General features: G+C 48.4%; 9 protein-coding genes across 9 annotated transcripts; 3 read left to right on the top strand and 6 right to left on the bottom strand.

Annotated features, from left to right (window-relative positions):
• Window positions 1-2,121: 2,121 nt before the first annotated feature.
• Window positions 2,122-2,771, bottom strand: N7525_006035 (40S ribosomal protein uS14; the record flags this gene model as incomplete). The annotated part of the gene is made up of 4 exons (XM_002564154.2): window positions 2,619-2,771; window positions 2,514-2,537; window positions 2,340-2,382; window positions 2,122-2,253 (listed from the first exon to the last, which is right to left on the bottom strand). Exons 1-4 carry the CDS (start codon window positions 2,654-2,656, stop codon window positions 2,122-2,124), a joined length of 237 nt encoding a protein of 78 aa, XP_002564200.2. The 5' UTR covers window positions 2,657-2,771.
• A 996-nt stretch (window positions 2,772-3,767) lies between these two features.
• N7525_006034 (uncharacterized protein) lies at window positions 3,768-5,597 on the bottom strand (the record flags this gene model as incomplete). The annotated part of the gene is made up of 7 exons (XM_002564155.2): window positions 3,768-3,887; window positions 3,953-4,162; window positions 4,217-4,648; window positions 4,698-5,023; window positions 5,082-5,189; window positions 5,244-5,480; window positions 5,534-5,597. The coding sequence occupies 7 exons, from the start codon at window positions 5,595-5,597 to the stop codon at window positions 3,768-3,770; spliced, it is 1,497 nt and encodes a 498-aa protein (XP_002564201.2).
• An 843-nt stretch (window positions 5,598-6,440) lies between these two features.
• Window positions 6,441-7,277, bottom strand: N7525_006033 (DASH complex subunit DAM1; the record flags this gene model as incomplete). The annotated part of the gene is made up of 4 exons (XM_061213585.1): window positions 6,441-6,645; window positions 6,714-6,765; window positions 6,833-6,887; window positions 6,966-7,277. The coding sequence occupies 4 exons, from the start codon at window positions 7,275-7,277 to the stop codon at window positions 6,441-6,443; spliced, it is 624 nt and encodes a 207-aa protein (XP_061070606.1).
• Window positions 7,278-7,673: 396 nt separating this feature from the next.
• Window positions 7,674-9,464, top strand: N7525_006032 (CRAL-TRIO domain-containing protein; the record flags this gene model as incomplete). Its single annotated transcript, XM_002564157.2, has 4 exons — window positions 7,674-8,699; window positions 8,748-8,789; window positions 8,839-8,938; window positions 8,989-9,464. The coding sequence occupies 4 exons, from the start codon at window positions 7,674-7,676 to the stop codon at window positions 9,462-9,464; spliced, it is 1,644 nt and encodes a 547-aa protein (XP_002564203.2).
• A 334-nt stretch (window positions 9,465-9,798) lies between these two features.
• On the bottom strand, window positions 9,799-10,797 carry N7525_006031 (HIT family protein; the record flags this gene model as incomplete). The annotated part of the gene is made up of 6 exons (XM_002564158.2): window positions 9,799-9,906; window positions 9,984-9,998; window positions 10,060-10,152; window positions 10,332-10,400; window positions 10,561-10,643; window positions 10,758-10,797. 6 exons carry the CDS (start codon window positions 10,795-10,797, stop codon window positions 9,799-9,801), a joined length of 408 nt encoding a protein of 135 aa, XP_002564204.2.
• Window positions 10,798-11,949: 1,152 nt separating this feature from the next.
• N7525_006030 (complex I NDUFA9 subunit family protein) lies at window positions 11,950-13,640 on the top strand (the record flags this gene model as incomplete). The annotated part of the gene is made up of 7 exons (XM_061213584.1): window positions 11,950-12,241; window positions 12,385-12,447; window positions 12,499-12,593; window positions 12,656-12,747; window positions 12,799-12,940; window positions 12,993-13,151; window positions 13,203-13,640. Coding segments are annotated over 7 exons (1,281 nt in total), but the record flags the coding sequence as incomplete, so codon positions are not given.
• Window positions 13,641-14,248: 608 nt separating this feature from the next.
• On the bottom strand, window positions 14,249-15,862 carry N7525_006029 (amidohydrolase; the record flags this gene model as incomplete). Its single annotated transcript, XM_002564160.2, has 1 exon — window positions 14,249-15,862. The coding sequence occupies one exon, from the start codon at window positions 15,860-15,862 to the stop codon at window positions 14,249-14,251; it is 1,614 nt and encodes a 537-aa protein (XP_002564206.2).
• Window positions 15,863-16,522: 660 nt separating this feature from the next.
• On the top strand, window positions 16,523-18,043 carry N7525_006028 (Zn(II)2Cys6 transcription factor; the record flags this gene model as incomplete). Its single annotated transcript, XM_061213583.1, has 4 exons — window positions 16,523-17,254; window positions 17,305-17,751; window positions 17,802-17,924; window positions 17,957-18,043. The coding sequence occupies 4 exons, from the start codon at window positions 16,523-16,525 to the stop codon at window positions 18,041-18,043; spliced, it is 1,389 nt and encodes a 462-aa protein (XP_061070604.1).
• Window positions 18,044-18,664: 621 nt separating this feature from the next.
• On the bottom strand, window positions 18,665-20,038 carry N7525_006027 (uncharacterized protein; the record flags this gene model as incomplete). The annotated part of the gene is made up of 1 exon (XM_002564162.2): window positions 18,665-20,038. One exon carries the CDS (start codon window positions 20,036-20,038, stop codon window positions 18,665-18,667), a length of 1,374 nt encoding a protein of 457 aa, XP_002564208.2.
• Between the last annotated feature and the right edge of the window lie 569 nt (window positions 20,039-20,607).

The raw sequence follows: 20,607 nt of genomic DNA, 5'->3' as shown, positions 1-20,607 counted from the left end.
GGAATGCAAACTCCGTTTTACCTCCGGGCCCCGAGCCCAATTACATCCGTATGCTCCGTCGCCTCCGCCCTCGTGTTTCTAACCAGTACGAAGTGCAGGCGAGCCGGCTGTCATATGACTCATGCTTCGCATAACCTTAAGCTACTGCTCTATACGGTCTGATTTGCAATCTCGGTGGTTGACTGCTGTCTAACGCCGTGGTATCCCACATACATATATGTACCTCCATACCCATAATCAGACGATATGACCTGGCGCCACACTGTGCAATATATGCTGGGATCAAGTCTTCGGCACGTCGATAGCTCCAAAGAAACATTGCCAAGTTGAGAAAACTTTTACTGAGTAATCGGAAGTCCGGCACAAATACTATCCGCACACCGGCTCTGATCTAGCCGTTCCCCAGGGGTAATAATAATAACGGGCGACCAATGAACATAGTGTGAATACCTCCAGATCCCGTGTGATAGACTAGACATGGGTGAAGGTATTGGGCACGGACATGAATATAATCGAATGTAGTTAGGGATTGACTAGAAGCATTGTCGGGCTCGAAGTATAAGGCGCTAACCCGCATCGCATACACGATGTCGCTAGCGTTCCCGGATCCAGGGCGAGGACTGAGGATTAGCGCGTTCGCCTACCTATCTCGTTATCCAGCCTATAGCTAGTTATAGAACATCGGAAAATATTTGTTTTTCCCCCTGTTTTAGGTCTGGTTATTTCTGGTTATTCTTAGAAAGCTTACGTCGAATTACTATGTTCTAAAATATGTTTCTTGATTTTAACCCGGAATCAATCCATTTCTTAGGCTAAGATCAGTCCCTATTCTCTTCCAATTCTGCATGCATTGGTCAAAACGCCATGGGTGATTAGTAGGATCTCCATTTCTAGTGTTTTGGCTGCTCTGTAGAACAGATCCTGGCTAGTGACTAGAAGGACCTCGAAAACATTTCGAAAAGGTATCCAAGAAGGCATCTGAAGACACATGTAGAAATATACCTGAAAAGAAACATTGAAGATATCTAGGCCATCTGAAATGATGTAGAACTTCGTTCATCACAACTAATTATGCCTGCATACTAACTAGATAATAGAGTAAATCTAAACTCATTTTCGGTGTTATAGCTCAAAAGGAGTATCTTAGCTATAAGAGTCCCGCCAATAATAGGAATAACGGAATATATATACCAGGCTTATCAATCTACCAAGTAGAATAGTTAGTTAACTAGTTATAACTAGTTATCGGCAGTAGAAGACCTGAATGCCGAGGCATAAACAAATGGAACTGGTACCTAGCTACAGGTTGAACATTATATCCACCATTATCAGGAATGCAATCATCCAAGGGTAGTGTCCTGTAATATGGAAATGACTATCTGCCTTGCTAGTGGGGCCGTAAGAGCCCTATAACGCATGGGCCGTCAACTTGATTGTCTATCCAGCCAGGGCACCAATATACCTCGAAGCAGAAGGGACCAGGTATATATCTGATCTGCTGGCATCTAAAGCCACTACAAGGAATTCGCAGGCTCATGTATCATTAATACACCTGAAGAGCCTCACCCAGCCAAACATGAAAAGCTACACCAAACCCAGGTACAAGACCGTGCAAAAGCACGCCCTTGCCCACATCCAGACCACAAGCAAGTCGTACAGCAAGCCGGAGCAAGAATGATTCCCAGAGAAAAATTCCGTCATTGAAATTGTTAAGAAAAAACCAGGATGAGGGAAATGACATAAATCCTCGTTTTTCAGACACTCCACGCAACAACCCCAAATCCTCCCCTCGGAGCCAAGATCTGGTTTGATTCGCAACCCCGAGACACCGGACACGCAGGCCCGATGTCTATTCCTCCATTCACAAAAACATCAAAGACGCCATTTTTGGGCTCGTCTGAAACATTGCTCCACTGGACGCTACCGTAGTCGAGCCGGGTGCGTAGATGGATTTCGTGGATGCGAACGGTTCGAGAGGAGGGAGTCAGTTCTTTTTCTTCGCTTAACGGTACTGTAGGTTGAAACTCGTGGTTAGTGTTGTGCTTTTGCAGTGTGAATGTGTGGTGGTAGTGGTGGTAGTGGTGATTGCAAATTCTCGATTGTCGGTTGTCGATTGGATTTTCATGTCGGAAAATATGGTTGTGTGGTGTTCGAATAGAATCGGATAGGACTGTCGAGCGAGGAATTGAAACGAACCTTGGAGAAACCGATGTCGGTGGACTTCTCACGGAAGCACTGACGGCAGATGTTCATCTAAAACCATCCGTATTAGCCACATATGTCCATGTCATGCCACATATTGCAATACGCAATATGTTCGAGGGATGGTTTCTCCTTACGCCGTACTTGCGGATCAGACCGGCGCGGTGGGAGCAGACACGGCTGAAGGCGCACAAATATTAGCAAGCCCGTTCCTTCTGTATCGATTTTCGATTCCATCCAGCTCTCCTCCGATGTTCATTCTCGGTGTCGACTGGATCGTTCATCGGGGGATTGTAGTAGGGTAAACACACCATTCGCGGGAGCCCTTGCCGTACCTATCGAGAGAGAAATTCCGGTTAGCATTGTCGCTCTTTTTCGAGATCGTGCCTGGTGTGTGCGTGCGGTTTTCGACTTACTTGCGGGGCCGGCTGTACCAAACGCTCTCGTGAGTCATCTTGAGGTTTTAAAGGCGGGACCTGGGAGTTGACGGGGTTGTTGACGGGACGAGGGTCGCTGGCGTTGGGCGTTAAGAACGGAGACAAGAGTTAGGGTTGGAATTTGCGTTGTGTGCTGCCCCAATGGGGAATAGGGCACGGACCAACTCGCTTGGGTTGCGCTAGCTTTTTTTGGTGGATCACGTGACCAATGGGCGATCACCACATCTTGGAGCCTCAGGCTGCCAGATCTTATACCTCAATTATTTCAAGGTTATGTCTTTACCTGACTTGTCTTTGGAAGGGTGCCATTGGTATGTATTGGAGCTTAAATACAATTTCTTTGGAATTGTAAGATCACAAAGAGACACTTATTAAAAAAAGAAATCTTTCAATGGCTACTTCACTAGAGAGGTCGCATAAGTGGCTGTATATTGGGATAGAGTTGAACAGTCTTTTGTCCTCTTGAGAATAGGTGTACATTGTGCTGAGACATATACCTTGTTTCTGAGGCTCCACTAACTATACACCTGGGCAGTTAGCTCTAGTCGTTGTTAAGAATACAAATTCCTTCTTCTTTCCTCTTCCCTTGTCGCCTGGTAAGGTCATCTCATTTTATCTGAATATCTTCACCCAATTCACATCGGCGAACCAGTCCCGATGAAAACTCCAACCTATCCTCAACGGGACACACTTTAGGCTTTCTCTCCAGATTACAGAAGCCAAATAGGAGCCTGGTGGTCTGGTTGACTGGCGTGTTGGAAGGGATTCTGCAAATTCATAGTGTTCGGAACCGCAAACAGATGAAGTCCAAAGACAAAGAGAGACTGGTCTTCAAGTTATTCGAACTGGTGGAACTTGTTGTTTCCAGCTTCGATTGCAGCACTGTAGAAACCGCTCCAATATCTGGGGAAGGATATAGAAATTCAAGTGCGCAAAGTTCACATCATCAAGAGCAGGTGACATCCCGTTGAAATCCAAGTCTCTCAGGTCCACTACTACTAGCTTAATCCAGAAATAATTTTTAGTCCAACTCTACAACAGTACAGCATAATGTTAGTATATGCAAAGGAATGAAGTGGCAACCGGCGTATGAAACTTATTAATTGAACTAGTCTGTGCATAAGGAATTTACTTCTTTGTCTTCTCGGCCCGGAGATAACGAGCGCTGTAAAACAGGAGATAGGCATCCTGGCGGAGGACTTCAGCCACACCGGCGATGGTGACCTTGTTGTCATCCATCAGTACCCACTAAAAAGGTAAGTCGTTAGCAAAGCACAGGCACAAAGGGGAATATGTCATGTATTAGAACGAACCTTGTCGTTTTCAATACGGGTGTAGGCGTAGTAATGTCCAGAGTCCATTGTCCCCTGGTGGACGATGACAGTAGACAAGTCGTAAATGTAATTCGACATGTCGACAGGGAGGCTATCCTTTCTGACGGTGTAAGGCAACATGTTCACAGACAAAGGGAAGTCGATGTGGCCGTTCATTTTCTCGGATGAGTTAGAGGAGTGTTCGTAGCGCTACACGAGTCAGCACGGGATCTTAATTCAAGACAGTCAGGAAATCCAACAAACCTTCAGTTGCATGCAAAGCATAACAGGGAGTTTGCGGATCTGCAGACGCTTCGAAGCCCGCTGCGGGGTGTTACCACACTTCTCGCAGTGGTAAGCAGCATCGGCGTGGAGATCTTCAGCGGCAGTGAAGCTGTCCAGGCAGCCGAGGAGGGTTCCAGAAGTAGAAGAAGAAGTAGAGCGACCGAGCTTGCGCTTCTTTTGCTGAAGCTGTACATCAAGACTGAGATCGGCCATGGGGTCGTGGGTGTTGGTGGTTTGGCCACATTTGTGGCACATGACGCTGCTGCGCAGTTCGCCGTAGAACATCTGATGGAAGAAGCACTCGCATGGTTTATCGTAGCTCTCCACGTGTCCGGGAGTAGATGAGTGCAGTTCATTGACAAGGAATTGGAAGTATTCGTGGGCGTCTTGCTGGCGGTATCCACGCATTTCCTGTTGACTAGTTAGCCAGACCCGTTGTACAACTCGGAACTCGACGTACCTTGGATTTCTGCCAACCATGGTGAAGAAGCACGGCTGCGGAAACTGCCTCGCTTTTCTCAGCGCTGTTGAATTCCATGAAGACTTCAGCTGTCGCACAGGCGAGACAGTCCTTGATTATGCATGTGTGGACGTCATGGCCACCTCCCAAGAAATAGGCAGTGAGGCTAGGGTCGTGCAACAGAGCCTGCAAAATAGAAGCTTGATAGCACGTTTGACCCATGTTCCAGACACCACGAGCACCGCGGATGGCGCAAGGGTTCTTGTAAGCATTGTTCTTGACGTAGACCTCGGAGGCAGAGTCTTCAGCCCAAATGGATCGTCCATCTACCAGAAGTTAGTAGAGGTGCTTGGGTTGGATAACTTGGAATTGTCTGGGACTCACCAATGGCTTCAAACCTGCCAGAAGGGCCACGGAGTCTGTCCAATGTGTGATCATAGATGAAATCCACACACTTCTCACAAAAGACAAAGCGGTTGCGTGACTCCATATCTGCCGTTGTGTAAGTATGATAACGACGTGATCAGTCCGAAGCCGTTGGCTTACAAAATACATGTCCAGTCGCCGCAGTATGTTCCGCTCGCTTGGAACCCAGACATACTTCTGCACAACTCAAACAGTGATACTTCGGCTTGAGGGATGCCACAGTGCGGAGGCCGGTGGTTGGAACAGCAACCGTTTCTGTTTTTGAGAACGGAGCTAGCAATTTGTATTGCCTGCAGAATTCCTCTCTGAACTGGTCAGCAGTCTTCTCGTCCTTGGAGAGAATAGCCGCAAGATGTACTAGCGGGATGTCAGCTAGGCACAAACGAGCCACGGCAATTGCCAATTCTTACCACAGCCAAATGCTGCTTCAGAAAGAAGCTGGACGGAATCGAGAGTTGCCATAGTGAGCGACATGAGTATAGAGTAAAAGAGATAGGGTGGAAGGGAGAATGTTAAGGTCAGAAGCACGATGCAAGGATACGTAGTAAAACACGTTAATAGAAGTTCCAGACTTCTATCCACGTGGAGACAAGAGGTTGAAAGAGAGTATTCAAGGGAGAAAAAGGCTGGTTATAAAGAGACCAGGTACAGCCTCAAGGACTCTTCCTGAGTAGGGCCAGCATTGCACTCTGGAAACAATTCGTATCAATAATACGATGAATCAGAGCGTAACAGAACAATAGGACTCACGAAAGCAAGTGAATAGGGACAATAGCAGACGAACGGAGGGAAGCTATACAGCCCACAAAGGGTTGTGAATGATCTGATTCGACGTCACAACCAGAATTTGGATAATAAGACTTCAACAGCAATGAATATAAATATAAACGTTTATCCAATAGACGGGGTGTATTCCCTGAGGCTCTTCAAAAGTCGTGGGGAGGTTGGTTTGCCATCGGGCGGTGGTTTTTCGCCTGACCCCGATTTACCGATTTACCGCCGGATAAGAGATCGGACACTCCAAATGGCAGAAGGAGGCCTTTGCCCTTTTCTTTTTTTTCTTTAGAGAAGTATTTTATTTCGTATTTATGTATATAGCGTTGGTTTTAATGCTATGCAAAAGAGGTGATATGGTATAGTTTCGTTCAATGGTCATTTCTAGTCATAATGAAAGGTAGGTAGATGTGCTAGCCCATTGCAGGTGAAAGCTATAGGTAAAGGTCCACAGGCCCAGCTCTTGGATGCCAATAGTTAAACATGTAGCATGAATTGATTGTTCATAATTAGGCCATTCTAAGCACTCAGGCATCCGGCTCTTTACCGAGTCCCAGTCCCTCTACCCCGAGGAAGTGCGCTGGGACGAGCGCCGCGCGCAGTGCCTCGTGTAGTGTACCGGCTGGTTGCTGTACCACGGGCAGTGCCACGCGACGGTACTCGTGAGCCCGCAGCGTACTTGGACGTCGGTCTAGAGGAGGGGGTGGTGGTGCTTGAGGGGTTCTCCACAAATGTTGTGTCCGTAGTCCTGTAGCGTTGGAACCCATTAGCTCAAGTTTCCTATAGGGGATTTGTCGCAAGTTTCTCTAGACTCACATAAAGGTCATCTCGCCGTCGTCAATCGGTCGTGTTGGTTCTGATTCCGCTTCTGGATGGCTGTTAACAAACCCGGTTCGCCGCACCTAAGTAGTTCCGAAAGAGAGCCCTCGCAATACCTTTTTCTTCTTCTTCATCTTGCTTAGCCTTTTTGAACGAGTCTGGAATCGGCGCCTGCATTGAACGAATCAGCAACCCTGTCGCGCGCTGTCACCACTGCCACAACTGTCGGCGACGCGTTTGCGACCATACCTCTGGGAAATCCACACAAAATGCATTCATATTCAACCCGTAGAGGAAACTGGCAAAACTCTCACTGAATCGCGTCAAGCTCTCGTGCATCAGCTGCAAATGCATGAAGTTGGCCTCCAGGTCCGCCATCGAATCGGCCAACTCGGCGAACTGCGGCTCCAATGCATTGATGGCAGGCTGACTGTATCCTGAATTTCCAATGCCATTCCCATATCCATGGGCCTCCCGTAATGAAGAGCGCGAGCTGGGTCGTAGAGGGGTTGTGGGCCTGGATGAGGGTCTCGGGCGCGTGGATGATTGAGGTGCATCCATGTCTGTGATGTATTTGAGAATGCGACCGGCGGGATTATCGACTAGAGATAATGGCTCGAGGATGTTTGGCGTTGTTATTGGCAGTGGATGGTTGTCAGAGTGATGTTGAGCGGGTTGTGTTTGGGACTGTTGATCTCTCCCCGGAAAGATCTCTCACGCGACACTTTTATACTTGCAACTTTGAGGTGAGCACTGGGTTGAGTAATATATACATTAGATGGATTCGAACTAGATAGAAAGTAACACCTCGAATTAATTTACCATAAACTATATACCTTTTAGGGATGATCTTCCCCGCATCGTCATATCCTTGATTCCGCTCTCGCATTTTCCTCCCTCGCAGGGCTAAGACCTAGTGCTCACTCATACCAACATATCACCTCAATTACACTGCTTATGCGCGGAACAATCCTACGCCGTCTCTATCCTTCGGCTCGGTTCCCTGTCGCTCGGTATTCATTCGCGCGACCATTCTCCACACACCCAGAACCAAAGAAGGCTTCATCTTTTTGGACCCTTACATTTACTCTCGCTGTCGTCGGAGGAGGCGCTTGGCTCCAGAACAGATACTTCAATCCCAAAGATACAATCACTTCGCAGCCCCAGCTCCCTCAAAAACTCTCCCTCGGAGTAATCGATACCCTCGCGACGATGCCCGGCGAACCCGCCCCCGGAACAGTCGGGAACCTCACTCCAGAGCAAGAAGTCAAGCTGAAGGAATTCTGGGTCCTGACACTCAAAGTCTTCGGCCTTACACTCGACGAACTCGAAGCACCACCGTCCACAGCCACCAGCGATGCCGCAACACCCGCCCCAGCCCAGGATAAGAAGAAGCCCAAGAGCCGGTGGGGGATTTGGGGCCGCGCGGACGACGACGACTCGAAAAGCGGCTCCAGCAGCGCCACTGCCAGCGTGGCTTCAATCAGCGTCGGCGACGGCGACGACAAGTACGGCCAGTCCAAGGAGTTCAAGCAGGCGCTGGAGGACATGAAGCCCGAGGAAATCCGGACAGCCTTCTGGAGCATGGTGAAGGGCGATAACCCGGATGCGCTGTTGCTGCGGTTCCTGCGGGCGCGCAAGTGGGATACCAAGAAGGCGCTTGTTATGTTGATTTCCACGATGCGCTGGCGACTGCTGGAAATGCATGTCGACGACGATATCATGTTCAACGGTGAGGCGTCGGCCGTGAAGATGTCGCAGAGCTCTGATCCCAAAGAGAAGAAGAAGGGTGATGACTTCCTCACGCAGATGCGTCTGGGTAAGAGTTTCTTGCATGGTGTTGATCGGGCTGGTCGGCCTATCTGTGTTGTCCGTGTGCGCTTGCATAAGGCTGGTGATCAGGATAATGAAGGGTTGGAACGGTTTACTGTTTATACCATCGAGACTGCACGTTTATTGCTTGCGTCGCCAGTTGAGACTGCGGTAAGTACCCCAGTGTAAGGATTCTGTCTCGGTAGCTGACTCTTGCAGACTATTGTCTTTGATATGACGGACTTCGGCATGGCTAACATGGTAAGCTTTTCGTCTCAAATAGTGCACGCTATATACTGATATCTCCCAGGACTATGCCCCCGTGAAGTTCATGATCAAATGCTTCGAGGCGAACTATCCCGAGTCTCTTGGAGCAGTTCTCATCCACAAGGCCCCTTGGTTGTTCTCAAGTTCGTACCCTAGCGCTCCATAAACGACACCCGCTCTAACAATAACCCAGGCATTTGGAGCGTGATCAAGGGCTGGCTCGATCCAGTCGTCGCAGCGAAAATCCACTTCACGAAGAACCGCCAGGATCTCGAAAAATTCATCCACTCAAACCAGATCATGAAAGAGCTCGAAGGCGACGAAGACTGGGAATACAAATACGTCGAGGTGCCAGAGAACGAGAACCCCAAGATGGCCGACAAGGAAACGCGGGATACCCTGCTGGCCGAGCGCCAAAAGCTCGCCAAGGAGATCCAGGATACCACCGTTGAGTGGATCCGCGCCAGCTTCAAGAACGAGTCTGACGCTGCCTCTGCTGCTGAGCAAAAGCGGAATGGCTTGATCGATCAGCTGCGTAAGCATTACTGGGTTCTTGACCCTTACGTCCGCGCTCGCTCGCTTTACGACAGACTCAATATCGTTCAGGGCGGTGGGAAGATTAACTTCTATCCTGACTCGCAGAAGGAATCTGGGAGCACAGCAGCATGAGTCGTGTGGGGTACATGAGTTAGGTGGTTTGATTTTGATTTCCAAGCTTACCAGCTAGATATTTAGAGTCTGGTTTTTGCATGTTTGTAACATACAGACTTGGTTGTTAACTAGAGGGTATACAGACATTTTGGTATATACCCAACGGAGCAGAGTCCTGATGGGAGTAGATCAAATGACTATGTTCTACTTACAAGTTTCTATCACCTTCATCTACTCAAATGAATACTACGATCCTTCTTCTGCAGAAAGAGATGTATCCGTGGACGGTCCAGCATAGTATCAACTCGGTTACCATTACTCTTGAGTTCGTTGTCATCCAAACCAAAGCTGTTTACATCTTCGACTTGATCTCCTCGTGAAGAGCCTTGAGCTTGGCCATATCGGCCTGCTCGGCAGGCCAGCCAATGGTCAAACCCTCCTTCTCGTTGGGCTTGGGGATCTATCGTCCTGTTAGTGTGTGTTCCATGAGGCAGTTTCTAGCATAAGGCCAAATATTCAAAAGATAATAGAACATACCATGTGGAAGTGGACCTATTAAAGAGGACTGATTAGCACCCGGCACGATTATTAGAGATCCTCAACTGAAACTCACATGATCAACGACCTGGTGCGCAATGCGTCCATTGTTCTGCAGGACATTGAAATATTCGGCGCCGATGGCCTTGGCAATCTTCTTCGCGACGGGCTGGGGACCTCCTGGTTAGCTATGTCCCTGTTCGCCAATCCAATTCCGGGTCTCTGAGGGACCTTGCGAGGTCGCCCCCAAGGTCCTCAAAGCAATGTAATCAAATTCAATCAAAACCGAAAGGACGTTGACTCTCATCTTCATCCTCTTCATCTTCCTGGGTTCTCTCGTCGACTTACCAGGACCTCAGTTAAGTGCTCATCGGGGATATCAGTCAGCTTTGCGCCGTGGAACTTAGGAATGACAAGCTGTACATATTGTCAGTTTGATTTGATCTTCTCTTTCATCAATTATCGGTCTTGGATTGCTGGCTGAAGTTATCACCGCAGTTGTGGTGACTTCACTGGCGCCCCCAGGGATACGTCGGATGCGGGGAAGAGGAATCGAATCGTAGGGAATAATACGCACCGCATGGCCGAGACTCAGCGGCTGGATATCGAGGAAAGCGAAGACTTTGTCGCTCTCGAAGAGCTTCAATGAAGGGATATCTCCTGTATAGCGCAAGGAAGCACGTCAGTCAATCCATATTTTGCTACGTGTTGCATGGGCATTTGCGATAGAAATGTATGAATGTGTAGATATGGTGGTAAAATGGTAGTACATACCCTTGATGATCTTGCAGAAGATACAGGCAGCAGATGACATTTTGTAGAGCTTTAAAGGATGATGAATGATCTTCAAGTTGAAGCTGACGTTAAATGCAAAATAATAATTCCTTCACTATGCGGGGTCAACAAAAATGCAAATGAATTAATTACCTGGTCGGTTCGAACTCCGACCGTTTCCATGTCCGAGGCGGTGGCCAAAATAGTAGGGGGGTTATTATAAAGTAAAAAAGAGCAAAGACACCCGAGGAGTGGGACAAGTTAGTGCAGAACCCATTTCTTGCCTTTTACCAGAGATGGCCGTGATTTGCCCACCAAACTCCTCTCATCAATCTTTGGAAACACAATGACACAGCTGTCATTTTTTTTCTTTTGTACCTTTCTTATACATGTCTTCTTAATTCTTTTAGTGGAATTATAGATTTGCAAGTTTTTGGGAATTGATGTCGGTGTGGTAGATCATATATGAGAGTGCGTGGATGTATATATAGTATCGCGCAAGGTTGTATCATGCTCTTAATACATTCTATGTCGGAATATCAGATGGGTTGCTTTGCTTTTTTATGGCTACTTAATGTGCCTCCACAGTGATACATGCCACCATAACCCTGTCCAAGAGTAGAAAGTAAATGGCTGTATGAGGATTCTCATTCCCTATGTATGGCATTGCTGATCTAGAAGTGACTATGCTGTTGATTTGCAACTATCACAGCTTCTGTTCTTACCATATTCCCTACCTAGGATGCTATAAATAGCTATTTGTATGGTTTCAACTCCATATGCCGTAGTTCCCTCCATGCAACAGGTCTAAAGCCGGTTGGCGAGACATCTAGAACAGCCCTGGTACCTACCTAGGTAGGTATAAGTGAACTGAATAATAATGGCCTAACATAAACTTAAGAGGAATACCAAGTACAAAACTAGGGCTGATTCAATGGCCATGACTTAATTGCATATAACTAGAAGAACATAATGTATAGACATGAATAGTTAAGGCCGGGGAATGTCCAATCACAGTCCAGGTGTTGTCAGATCAAAACGGGAATTCCCTCCTACGGAGGGTGTAGGTATAGAAGACCATCGATTTCGCTTAATATACTAACTTGACATATACTAAACAGCCAGGAGCCATCATATCAGCCGCTCCAAGCAACGAAACGAGAGAAAGACGAGAAAAGCGATTTGTTAAAGTGGTGGTCCGTATTTCCGAATCAGGACTAGCGCCAGAGTTCCGTGCGGTTCTTCCGACTTGACGCTGCGAAAGACCCTCGCACATCACCACGCCCTTCTTGGCAACACTCCGCTCCAATTCGCTGGTGTCGAGAGATATACCCAGCCAGAGACCATGCAGAAGTCTCGCACCATCAACACTGCCCTGGGGGCCCGGCCCTTTGTGCCAGTCCCGCGGGTTCAGCTTCAATTCCAGCGCAACCTTCAGGATGTCCGCATCACCCGGACTGGCAAGCCCCTCTTGAAGGTCCAAGGTGGCCGGTAAGTGATCAATTGTGCTGTAGGCCTATTGTTCCTGCTTGTTGACGTGATTTTCTCATAGTTCTTCCATTGGAGGTAGCTACGCCTTTCCATTTTGATGCTACGCCCCGGTCCGGATATGCTCACACAATTCTAGGTCACACCGCGACGGTTTTTGGTGCCACTGGTTTCCTCGGCCGCTACATTGTCAACAAGCTCGGTAGGTTGAGAGTGCTGCACTGCAGTTGGATCATGGACTAATGGCCTGCAGCTCGCCAGGGATGCACCGTTGTCGTTCCCTACCGTGAGGAGATGGCTAAGAGACACTTGAAGGTCACTGGTGATCTTGGACGAGTTGTCTTCATGGTATGGAATCTTGCTGTCGCATATTCTGTCTGAATTGTGGATAGTGCCTGACCTCTGCATAGGAATACGACCTGCGCAACACTCAGTCCATCGAGGAGAGCGTTCGTCACTCCGATGTCGTCTACAACCTTGTCGGTCGCCAATATCCCACCAAGTGAGTTACAGTGCGTGATACGCATGAATATGTGGTTTCTGACGACCCCAGGAACTTCTCCTACGAGGACGTCCACGTCGACGGTGTCGAACGTATTGCCGATGCTGTTGCCAAGTACGACGTCGACCGCTTCATCCACGTTTCCTCTTACAACGCTCGCCGTGACTCGCCTTCCGAGTACTTCGCCACCAAGGTCAGCATATCTACTGGGACTATACAAGAATGGGAGTGCTGATGACATATAGGCATGGGGTGAGGAGATCGTCCGCAAGATCTACCCCGAGACCACAATCGTGCGACCTGCACCCATGTTCGGTTTCGAGGACAACCTGCTCCACAAGCTGGCCAAGGTGGGCAACGTTTTCACCGCCAACCACATGCAGGAGCGCTACTGGCCGGTCCACGTAAGTTATCCTCCCGGGGTGGACAAGCTGCATTGAACTAACCCTGTCTAGGCCATCGATGTCGGTTCCGCTCTGGAGCGTATGCTGCACGATGACAGCACCGCCGGCGAAACCTTCGAGTTGTACGGTCCCAAGAATTACTCCACTGCCGAGATCGCCGAGTTGGTCGACCGTGAAATCATCAAGAAGCGCCGTCACATCAACGTCCCCAAGGCTGTCCTCAAGCCCTTCGCCCACTACATGAACAAGTTCCTGTGGTGGCACACCCTGTCCGCCGACGAGGTGGAGCGCGAGTTCATCGACCAGGTGATCGACCCGACAGCCAAGACCTTCAAGGACCTGGGCATGGAGGAGACCGCCGATCTGGCCAACTTGACCTTCCACTACCTGCAGGGCTACCGTAGTGCCTCTTACTACGATCTGCCTCCCTCCACGGAGCGCGAGCGCCAGGAGGACAAGCGATACCTGCATGTGCTGGACGACCAGTAGTCTGTGTTTTTAATGTGTAAATAAGCCTTCCTAGACTCAAATTCGATTTCCTTGTGTTGGACGGTGCAGTGTATTCAATGCAGACCAGTATACAAGACCATAAACTAAAGGGAACTTTTGTAAGACCCATTGCGTTCCTGGAATAAGAGTGAGATACTGTAGATTCAAAGTTACAGCTATGATCTGAAGGATAGTACCTGCCTGTGTACCTGCCTCTTCATATGTATGTAGGTATATGAGTAAACCAACCTCCCGTAGAGGTTAGGCCTGTAACTCATACAATATCTCATACAATATCTCATACGCGTGCCAAAATGGCTGCTTTTCCACTGGTAATTTTGATGTCCAGCCGCTCCTTGACGGCCCACTGCCCTGTAACACCGCATGCTCGGCATGGGCTGGGAGGTGATTGCACAGCAACGATAGAGCTGACGTTGGTGTTTCTTAAAAACATTGACAAATCGAATAAGGAAATCAACGTCGTGGGAGTTCTCCACGAAGACCTTTCTGGGACCATTCTTCTATGGCTCATTCATCGACTTCCTGACATTCTATACTGAGGTCTATACGCCTTCTTTATATCTAAGTTGCTCTATATACACCCCTAATCAGCCCCAAACCTTCCTTCCTCCAAACCATGTCTCTTTAACCTTAGCTTCCAACAATGCATTTGCATCCCATTCCATATCAACAACAACAAAGTCCGCCAATTTCCCAACACCCAAGCTTCCAGTCCTCTCTTCAGCGAAAACACTTCGTGCTGCACCCTCACTTGCAGCAACAATAGACTCACACATCCCCAGACGGAAATGCTCATTCACAACCTTGGTATACTTAACGTTTCTAGCCGACTTTCGCGTGGTAGCCACGTAAAGGTTGTCCATAGGAGCCCAAGGCGAGGTAGGGCTATCACTTCCGATCGCCACGAGAGCCCCAGCATCCGCGAATTCGCGATATGCAAACGCCCTCTTGCAGCGCTTCTCTCCAATAAGGCGGGGCCACTCGGTGAGAATGGAGGGATCAGCATGCACAGGCTGGATAGACGCTGTTAGACCGAGTTCTCCCAGCCTCTTTGCATCCTTGGGAGATGCAAGTTCAAGGTGTTCGATGCGGTGACGTCTCCCTGGACTCGCATTCTTTTCAATTGCATCAATCGCCATTGTGATTGCTCCATCCCCGATTGCATGAAGGGCTATTTGAAGGCCCGCGCTGTCTGCTTCCTTGACAACGGGAGCTAGATGCTCGGCTTCCCAAATGGGCGGGGGTGAACCAAGGGGGGCATATGGCTCGGACAAGAAAGCAGTGCAAGCGTCAATGATCCCATCGCAGATAATCTTAATACCGACGATCCGAAGGTCCGGACTGGTACTGGAATTGTACCGTCCACTCAATTCAATTGCACGCTGTACCTGCTTTGAGTTGGATTCGGGGTCTGCCGTCGGTCTGATGAGCCAGTATGCGGCAACGCGCATGGGGAGATCTGGTTGCGTCGAGCGGAGAGTAACAAGGCTACTCCATGCTTCTTCGTCCATAGCCATCTCTACAACGCCGGTATATCCTGCGGCATTATATTCTTGAATTGCTTGGAGAATCGACCGCATGCGCTCTTCCTTGCTCGATGACACTGCTTGAAATGGCCAGATGACTGACATCATAGCACCTTCGTCCATGACACCAGAAGGTTTTCCCTCGGCATCACGATGTATACTACCACCGGGGGGATCTGACATAGTCTCCGCACCGAGCACCTGCAGAGCGGCGGTGTTCATCCAGCATGAGTGCTGCGAGCTTGCATCGATGAAGATAGGTCGTGGATCAATGTCATCCAGCATCGCGGCGGTAACACCACCGGGCGTCATGGAATGCATCCAGTTCTTGCAGAAAATAGTCGGGGCATCTGGGTTGGCGACCACGTACTGCTTGATGGTGGATCGGATTTCCTCTAGAGACTTGCAGTGTCGGAGGTCGAGTTTGCGAAGTGATTGCCCAAGAAGTAAAAGATGCATATGGCCATCGATAAAGCTTGGAAGGACAGTCTGCTGCTTGAGGTCTCGCTTTTCCACGTCGGATGGACATTCAGAGGAAAGTTCTTGGAATTGTCCGACTGCAGTGACAGTTCCGTTCCTTACCAGCATGCTGTCTGCAAACGTGGGCTCTCCAAACAGACCGGAGCCAGCTTTGGTGAGGATACGGCCATTGAAGAAGATGGTGCCTTTATCCATGTTTTTTCGAGATGTGGTTGAGCTGTATGTCGGGGTGTTTAACAATGGCTAAGGGGAAACGTACAAAGTATGAATTAAATCAGATAAGTTATATTAAATACTTCGGGCTATACAAAATCTTGGAATATAATATGCAACAGTCATTCAGTACGGTTCGACTATAGTCCCGTCTTCGGGCCAACGCTGGGAAATTGTGTCGGGTCGACCTGCCCTCTCCTAATCCGTAGCGCCCGGCTCGACTTGCCCTGTTTCAATTGTAAGAACATCGAGATAATTACATACCTCCATTGATACATTGTTGTATACATAAAAGATACATCTTATTGCAAACATTACTTGGCTACAATGCTACAGTTGTTCGCGAATGGAGTATGCACATGTTGGGAACTCATTTCGTCCAGCTGCTACCATGACTGTTTTCGCATTGGCGTTGAGGTCATATCTTCATATCTGGGCTATTGCCTCATAATAGTTGATGGGATAAACCATCGCTTTTACTTCAAGATCTTCGCTGTTTACGGGCATGGATTCCATTGCTACCTAGGTATATCATAAGATAACATAAGACCCACAGTCAGGAGGGGCCCCAATCACCCGGGATATTTCACTGATCTCTTCCCACCCCCACGAGAAGGCTGTGCGATACCACTGATAATCCGCATGAGCGCCATATCAATCGGCTGCTGGACCTGCCGGGTACGGCACAAGAAATGCGACATAACGACACCATTCTGCAGGGAATGCAGTGATCGAAACGTCCATTGTCATGGATATGGACCGAAGCCAGCATGGATGGATGGAGCATCAGAAGAAAAGAAAGAAAGAGCGCGAATCAAGTTGGCGATTAATCAACATGTCCGACGAGTTCGAAAAATGCAGAATCGCGCCAAGAGAAGAACATCACCGCCTCAGGGACTTAAGGAAATGCAACCTGCAGATTCCCAAGTTAATGCCTCGACTGCCTTGGATACCGGTGACTCGAATCTCGTGCAAGATACTTCATTGGAAAGCGTAGATCGACCTTCGAGCCAAGATGGCATTTTTGACCCCCAAGCTGCATGTCTATTGATGCATTATCTTGATCAGGTTTTTCCATGGCAATTCCCCTATTTCCGCTCCACATCCCGATTAGGAAATCGAGGCTGGCTTTTATATCTTCTCATGAAACGAGGGCCTCTCTACCATGCCGTCTTGAGCCTTTCTTCGCTTCACCAGAGTGCCATCCTTGGGAGTGAAGAGGAATATCAACAAAAGGAAAAGGCCCTGGAACATCATTCCAGGGCGCTCCGTGAGTTCTGCAAATTCATGAGTGAGGAGCGTGGGAAATTGCTGGACGATAATGCTCGGCTGGCCGAGTTCTTGGCGTGTAGTTTGATTCTGATTAGCTGTGAGGTATGGACCTGGCGATCTTTCAATCATCTCTCAACTCACGAAGAATCTAGGTTTTTAGAGGCGCTGAACACAACTGGCTATTACATCTGGATGCTGTCATATGTGTCATACATTCACTATCGCCTGAGACTGTATTTGACGCTCGCTACACATCTCATGCGGGTTCTTCTGTTTTATCACACAATCGCCCAAAGGAGGGTCTTGAGTTCCTTCTCGCCACAATGGTTTCACTTGATCTTTTCGCCTGTCTCCCGACGGGACGGGTACCACGGCTTCTGTATCAGCAATGGCTCCGTACATCTGAAATACAAGTCGCAGATCTATTGAGCTGCGAAAACTGGGTTATGGTCATCATCGGAGATCTAGCATGTCTCGGGGAATGGAAGGAGGTTCAAGAAAAGGACGGTATGCTCAGTATTAGTGAGCTAGCCAGAAGAGGAGAAGAGATCAAGGAACGTTTAACTATGGGCATTGAGAAGCTCGTTCTGACTAGGGATGTAAGTACTAAGCACTCATGTCTCGCAGGGTATTAACGTTGAACGTCCAGGCACAAGAAAACCACGAAGCACAAACTAGCTGGGTCACACTTCTCTTCGCCCTTGCTTGCGTCGTTCTGCTGCACACAATTGTTTCCGGGCCCCTCCCCGCACTACCAGAGATTCAGAGCGCGGTTTCTAGAAGCATTATTGCGCTTCAGAATAGACCGAGGACCTACTCTCTCACTGGCTTGGTATGGGCACTGTGTGTATTGGGATGCATGGCACAGCCACCGAATCAGCTATTGTTTGAGAATCTCATGGCCAGCGTGGTCCGCGATTCTGCGGGGTTTGGTAATTGCGGTACGGTGTTGAAAATAATGAGAAATTGTTGGAAACTCCAGGAAACCGGGCGTGCAGACTGCAGAATCACGATGGCGAAGATGAATATATGTGCTATACTGATATAGGTTTTCTGGTTCTGATATTTCCAGCATTGTGATAATATTGTCTCTCCATTTTGATTGATGTTGTATCTCATCTTAAAATCAACTCAAGGTAGGGCACAACGCTAACACCCAGGGGGATTAGGAGATGTAAATATTGCTGATCAAGACCTTTTGTCCCCTATATGTGCATCCATACTTCATATTGTATGAAGTAGTGTCCAGTCTGAACACTACTGTAGACAAGAACCTAAGCCGCCGAAAAGGGAATTCATAGGTCCTCTGTTTATAGTATTGGTATTGACATTTCGAGTAGAGTGATAGTATATAATTTGCTGGACAGAATTTGCTAGTGAAAATACGATAAAGCCTGGCAAACTGTTGCTACTGTATCGTTGAAATCCATATACTGGCAACGCAATCACTGCCCAGCGCTACAGGAAAACGGTCTACTTATAGAACCGGTTCGGAATGCAGTAATCTGTTAATCAGTACGGCACAATCTTTTCCATCAGGAAGGGAGAACTCACAACTCCGACAACGCTTGCATAAAGGCCGCATCCAAGAATACAAATACCAACAAGGAACACGATTAGGTTCAGAATTGCATGGCGGATATTGCGCTTCTCGTGCCATCTTCCCTCCTTCAGAAGAAAGAACCACATGACTGGAGGAACATAAAATGAGAATCCAGAAACAAGGAGACAGCCACAGATAGCGAGTAGTTCAGAGAAGAATGGAATAGCCTCTGCTATGATCCATGCTAAGATAGTAATGATGGCAACACTTGACAACCAAGTCACCCATCCCTTCGTAGTGTTCACGTAACGGACAACGGAGTTTTGATACATCCTGCCGTGAATATAGCGACAGGCAACGGTTGTGTTGATAGACCCAGAGATAAAAATCACTGGTAGGGCAACACCAAATGCAACCTTGGCCCAAAGGGGACCGGCAGATACCAATGCTGGAGAGCCAACGTCCTGTCCGACAAACGCATAAATGATGGCCCCTGTCAATGTGTAGATAGTCACCTGCACTATTCCCAACGTAGATATGGACTTGGTGAAATCTTCGGGGGTATGCATCTCATCCATAAAGGATGGCTGTGAGGCAGCGAAGGCGTAAGCGAAGGCGATATTCGAGATGGCCACAAAAGCCTTGCTCAAGTTCAAGTCGTCTTGGGGCCATGCAGACCAAGGGGTTGCGGCGGGATCCTGTTGAACACCGTTTGCGATGATACAGATTCCAATGGCGATGATGATAGAGCCGAAGTCGATGAATCCCAATATCGAAAGCTCGGCAAATGACGGCGGTATAGCAAATGCAAAAAGAATAACTGCAGAAATAGCACTGAATATGAGAGCACATGCAGCGTTGTCTGAGAGTGTGGCGAAGGCCAGCTTTCCTGTCAGGCAATGCGACCCCACTGTCAAGGTCATCAATGCAATGAATGCCACGCTGAAGAGTTTGTCCCCAAAGCCTCCCATCAAGAGACGGCCAAAATCGACATAGTGGGCAACATGTGGATATTTGAGCTTTGCCAACCCGACCATGTAGCTTGCATAAATGGCGATGAGACCCAGCCCAATGCACAGGATGACTCCTGCCACCATGCCTAGTGTTGCGAACGCCGCAGGAAGGCTCAGACTACCCAAGGCGATTGATTGAACAATGAGCACAATTGTGAGACGCTTCCAGCCAAGGCGATGGAAGTGCTCGTTGCCCTGGATGGCTAGTTCATGATCGTGGTATCGACCACTTTCACTGACAACTTCACCGCCGTATTTCTCGTAGTCAATCATATCGTGTGTGTCCTTTTTGTCGGTCGTGTTGGCATTGGCATTATTGGCGAAGGACATAGTGGTAGATAGAGCAAGAAGGGAAATGGTCAATGAAGAGGCAAAGCCAATTGCTGAGATTCGAAAACGAGTGACACTATCTTAACTGAATACGATTTTATATCATTTTGTTCTCCGTTCTCCATATCTTTCCGGGGTCACAGTATAGTGATGGGCGTTGTGGAGCTTCTGTGGAGCTCTGGGTATTCTCGGGAGGAAAGTCGAGCCGGGCCAAGAGCCAAGACCTGGGGAAGTGGTGCATCAAGATATCAAGTGGACAACTTCTTGATTCGGTTACTAACAGATATCCCCGTCAGTCAGCGAATCTATCTCTCTTATCGCGCCAGCCTCACCAGCCTGAAGCCGTCGATCGTGACGCCCTCGGGAAAGCCCTTAAGGGCAAGGATCCTGCGTGAAAGGGAAGAGAAGGATGTGCTATGCTCAAATTGTATATATGGCCGTACTGTAGTTTTGTCTTGCTTTGTCTTGTTCTGTGTTGGATTTGACTTAGGTCTTGTCTTGTTTCTGTTGGTGTGGTCCTTCAGGATGCTGGTCTGGTCTATCTATATACCCATGGTCCGTTCCCCCAC

Source organism: Penicillium rubens, assembly GCF_028828025.1.
Source record: "Penicillium rubens strain IBT 27055 chromosome Unknown utg000002l_segment0_segment0, whole genome shotgun sequence".
Taxonomy (NCBI): Eukaryota; Fungi; Ascomycota; class Eurotiomycetes; order Eurotiales; family Aspergillaceae; genus Penicillium; species Penicillium rubens.
Note: the sequence above shows the minus strand (reverse complement) of the source record. Positions and strands in the feature narration are given on the sequence as shown.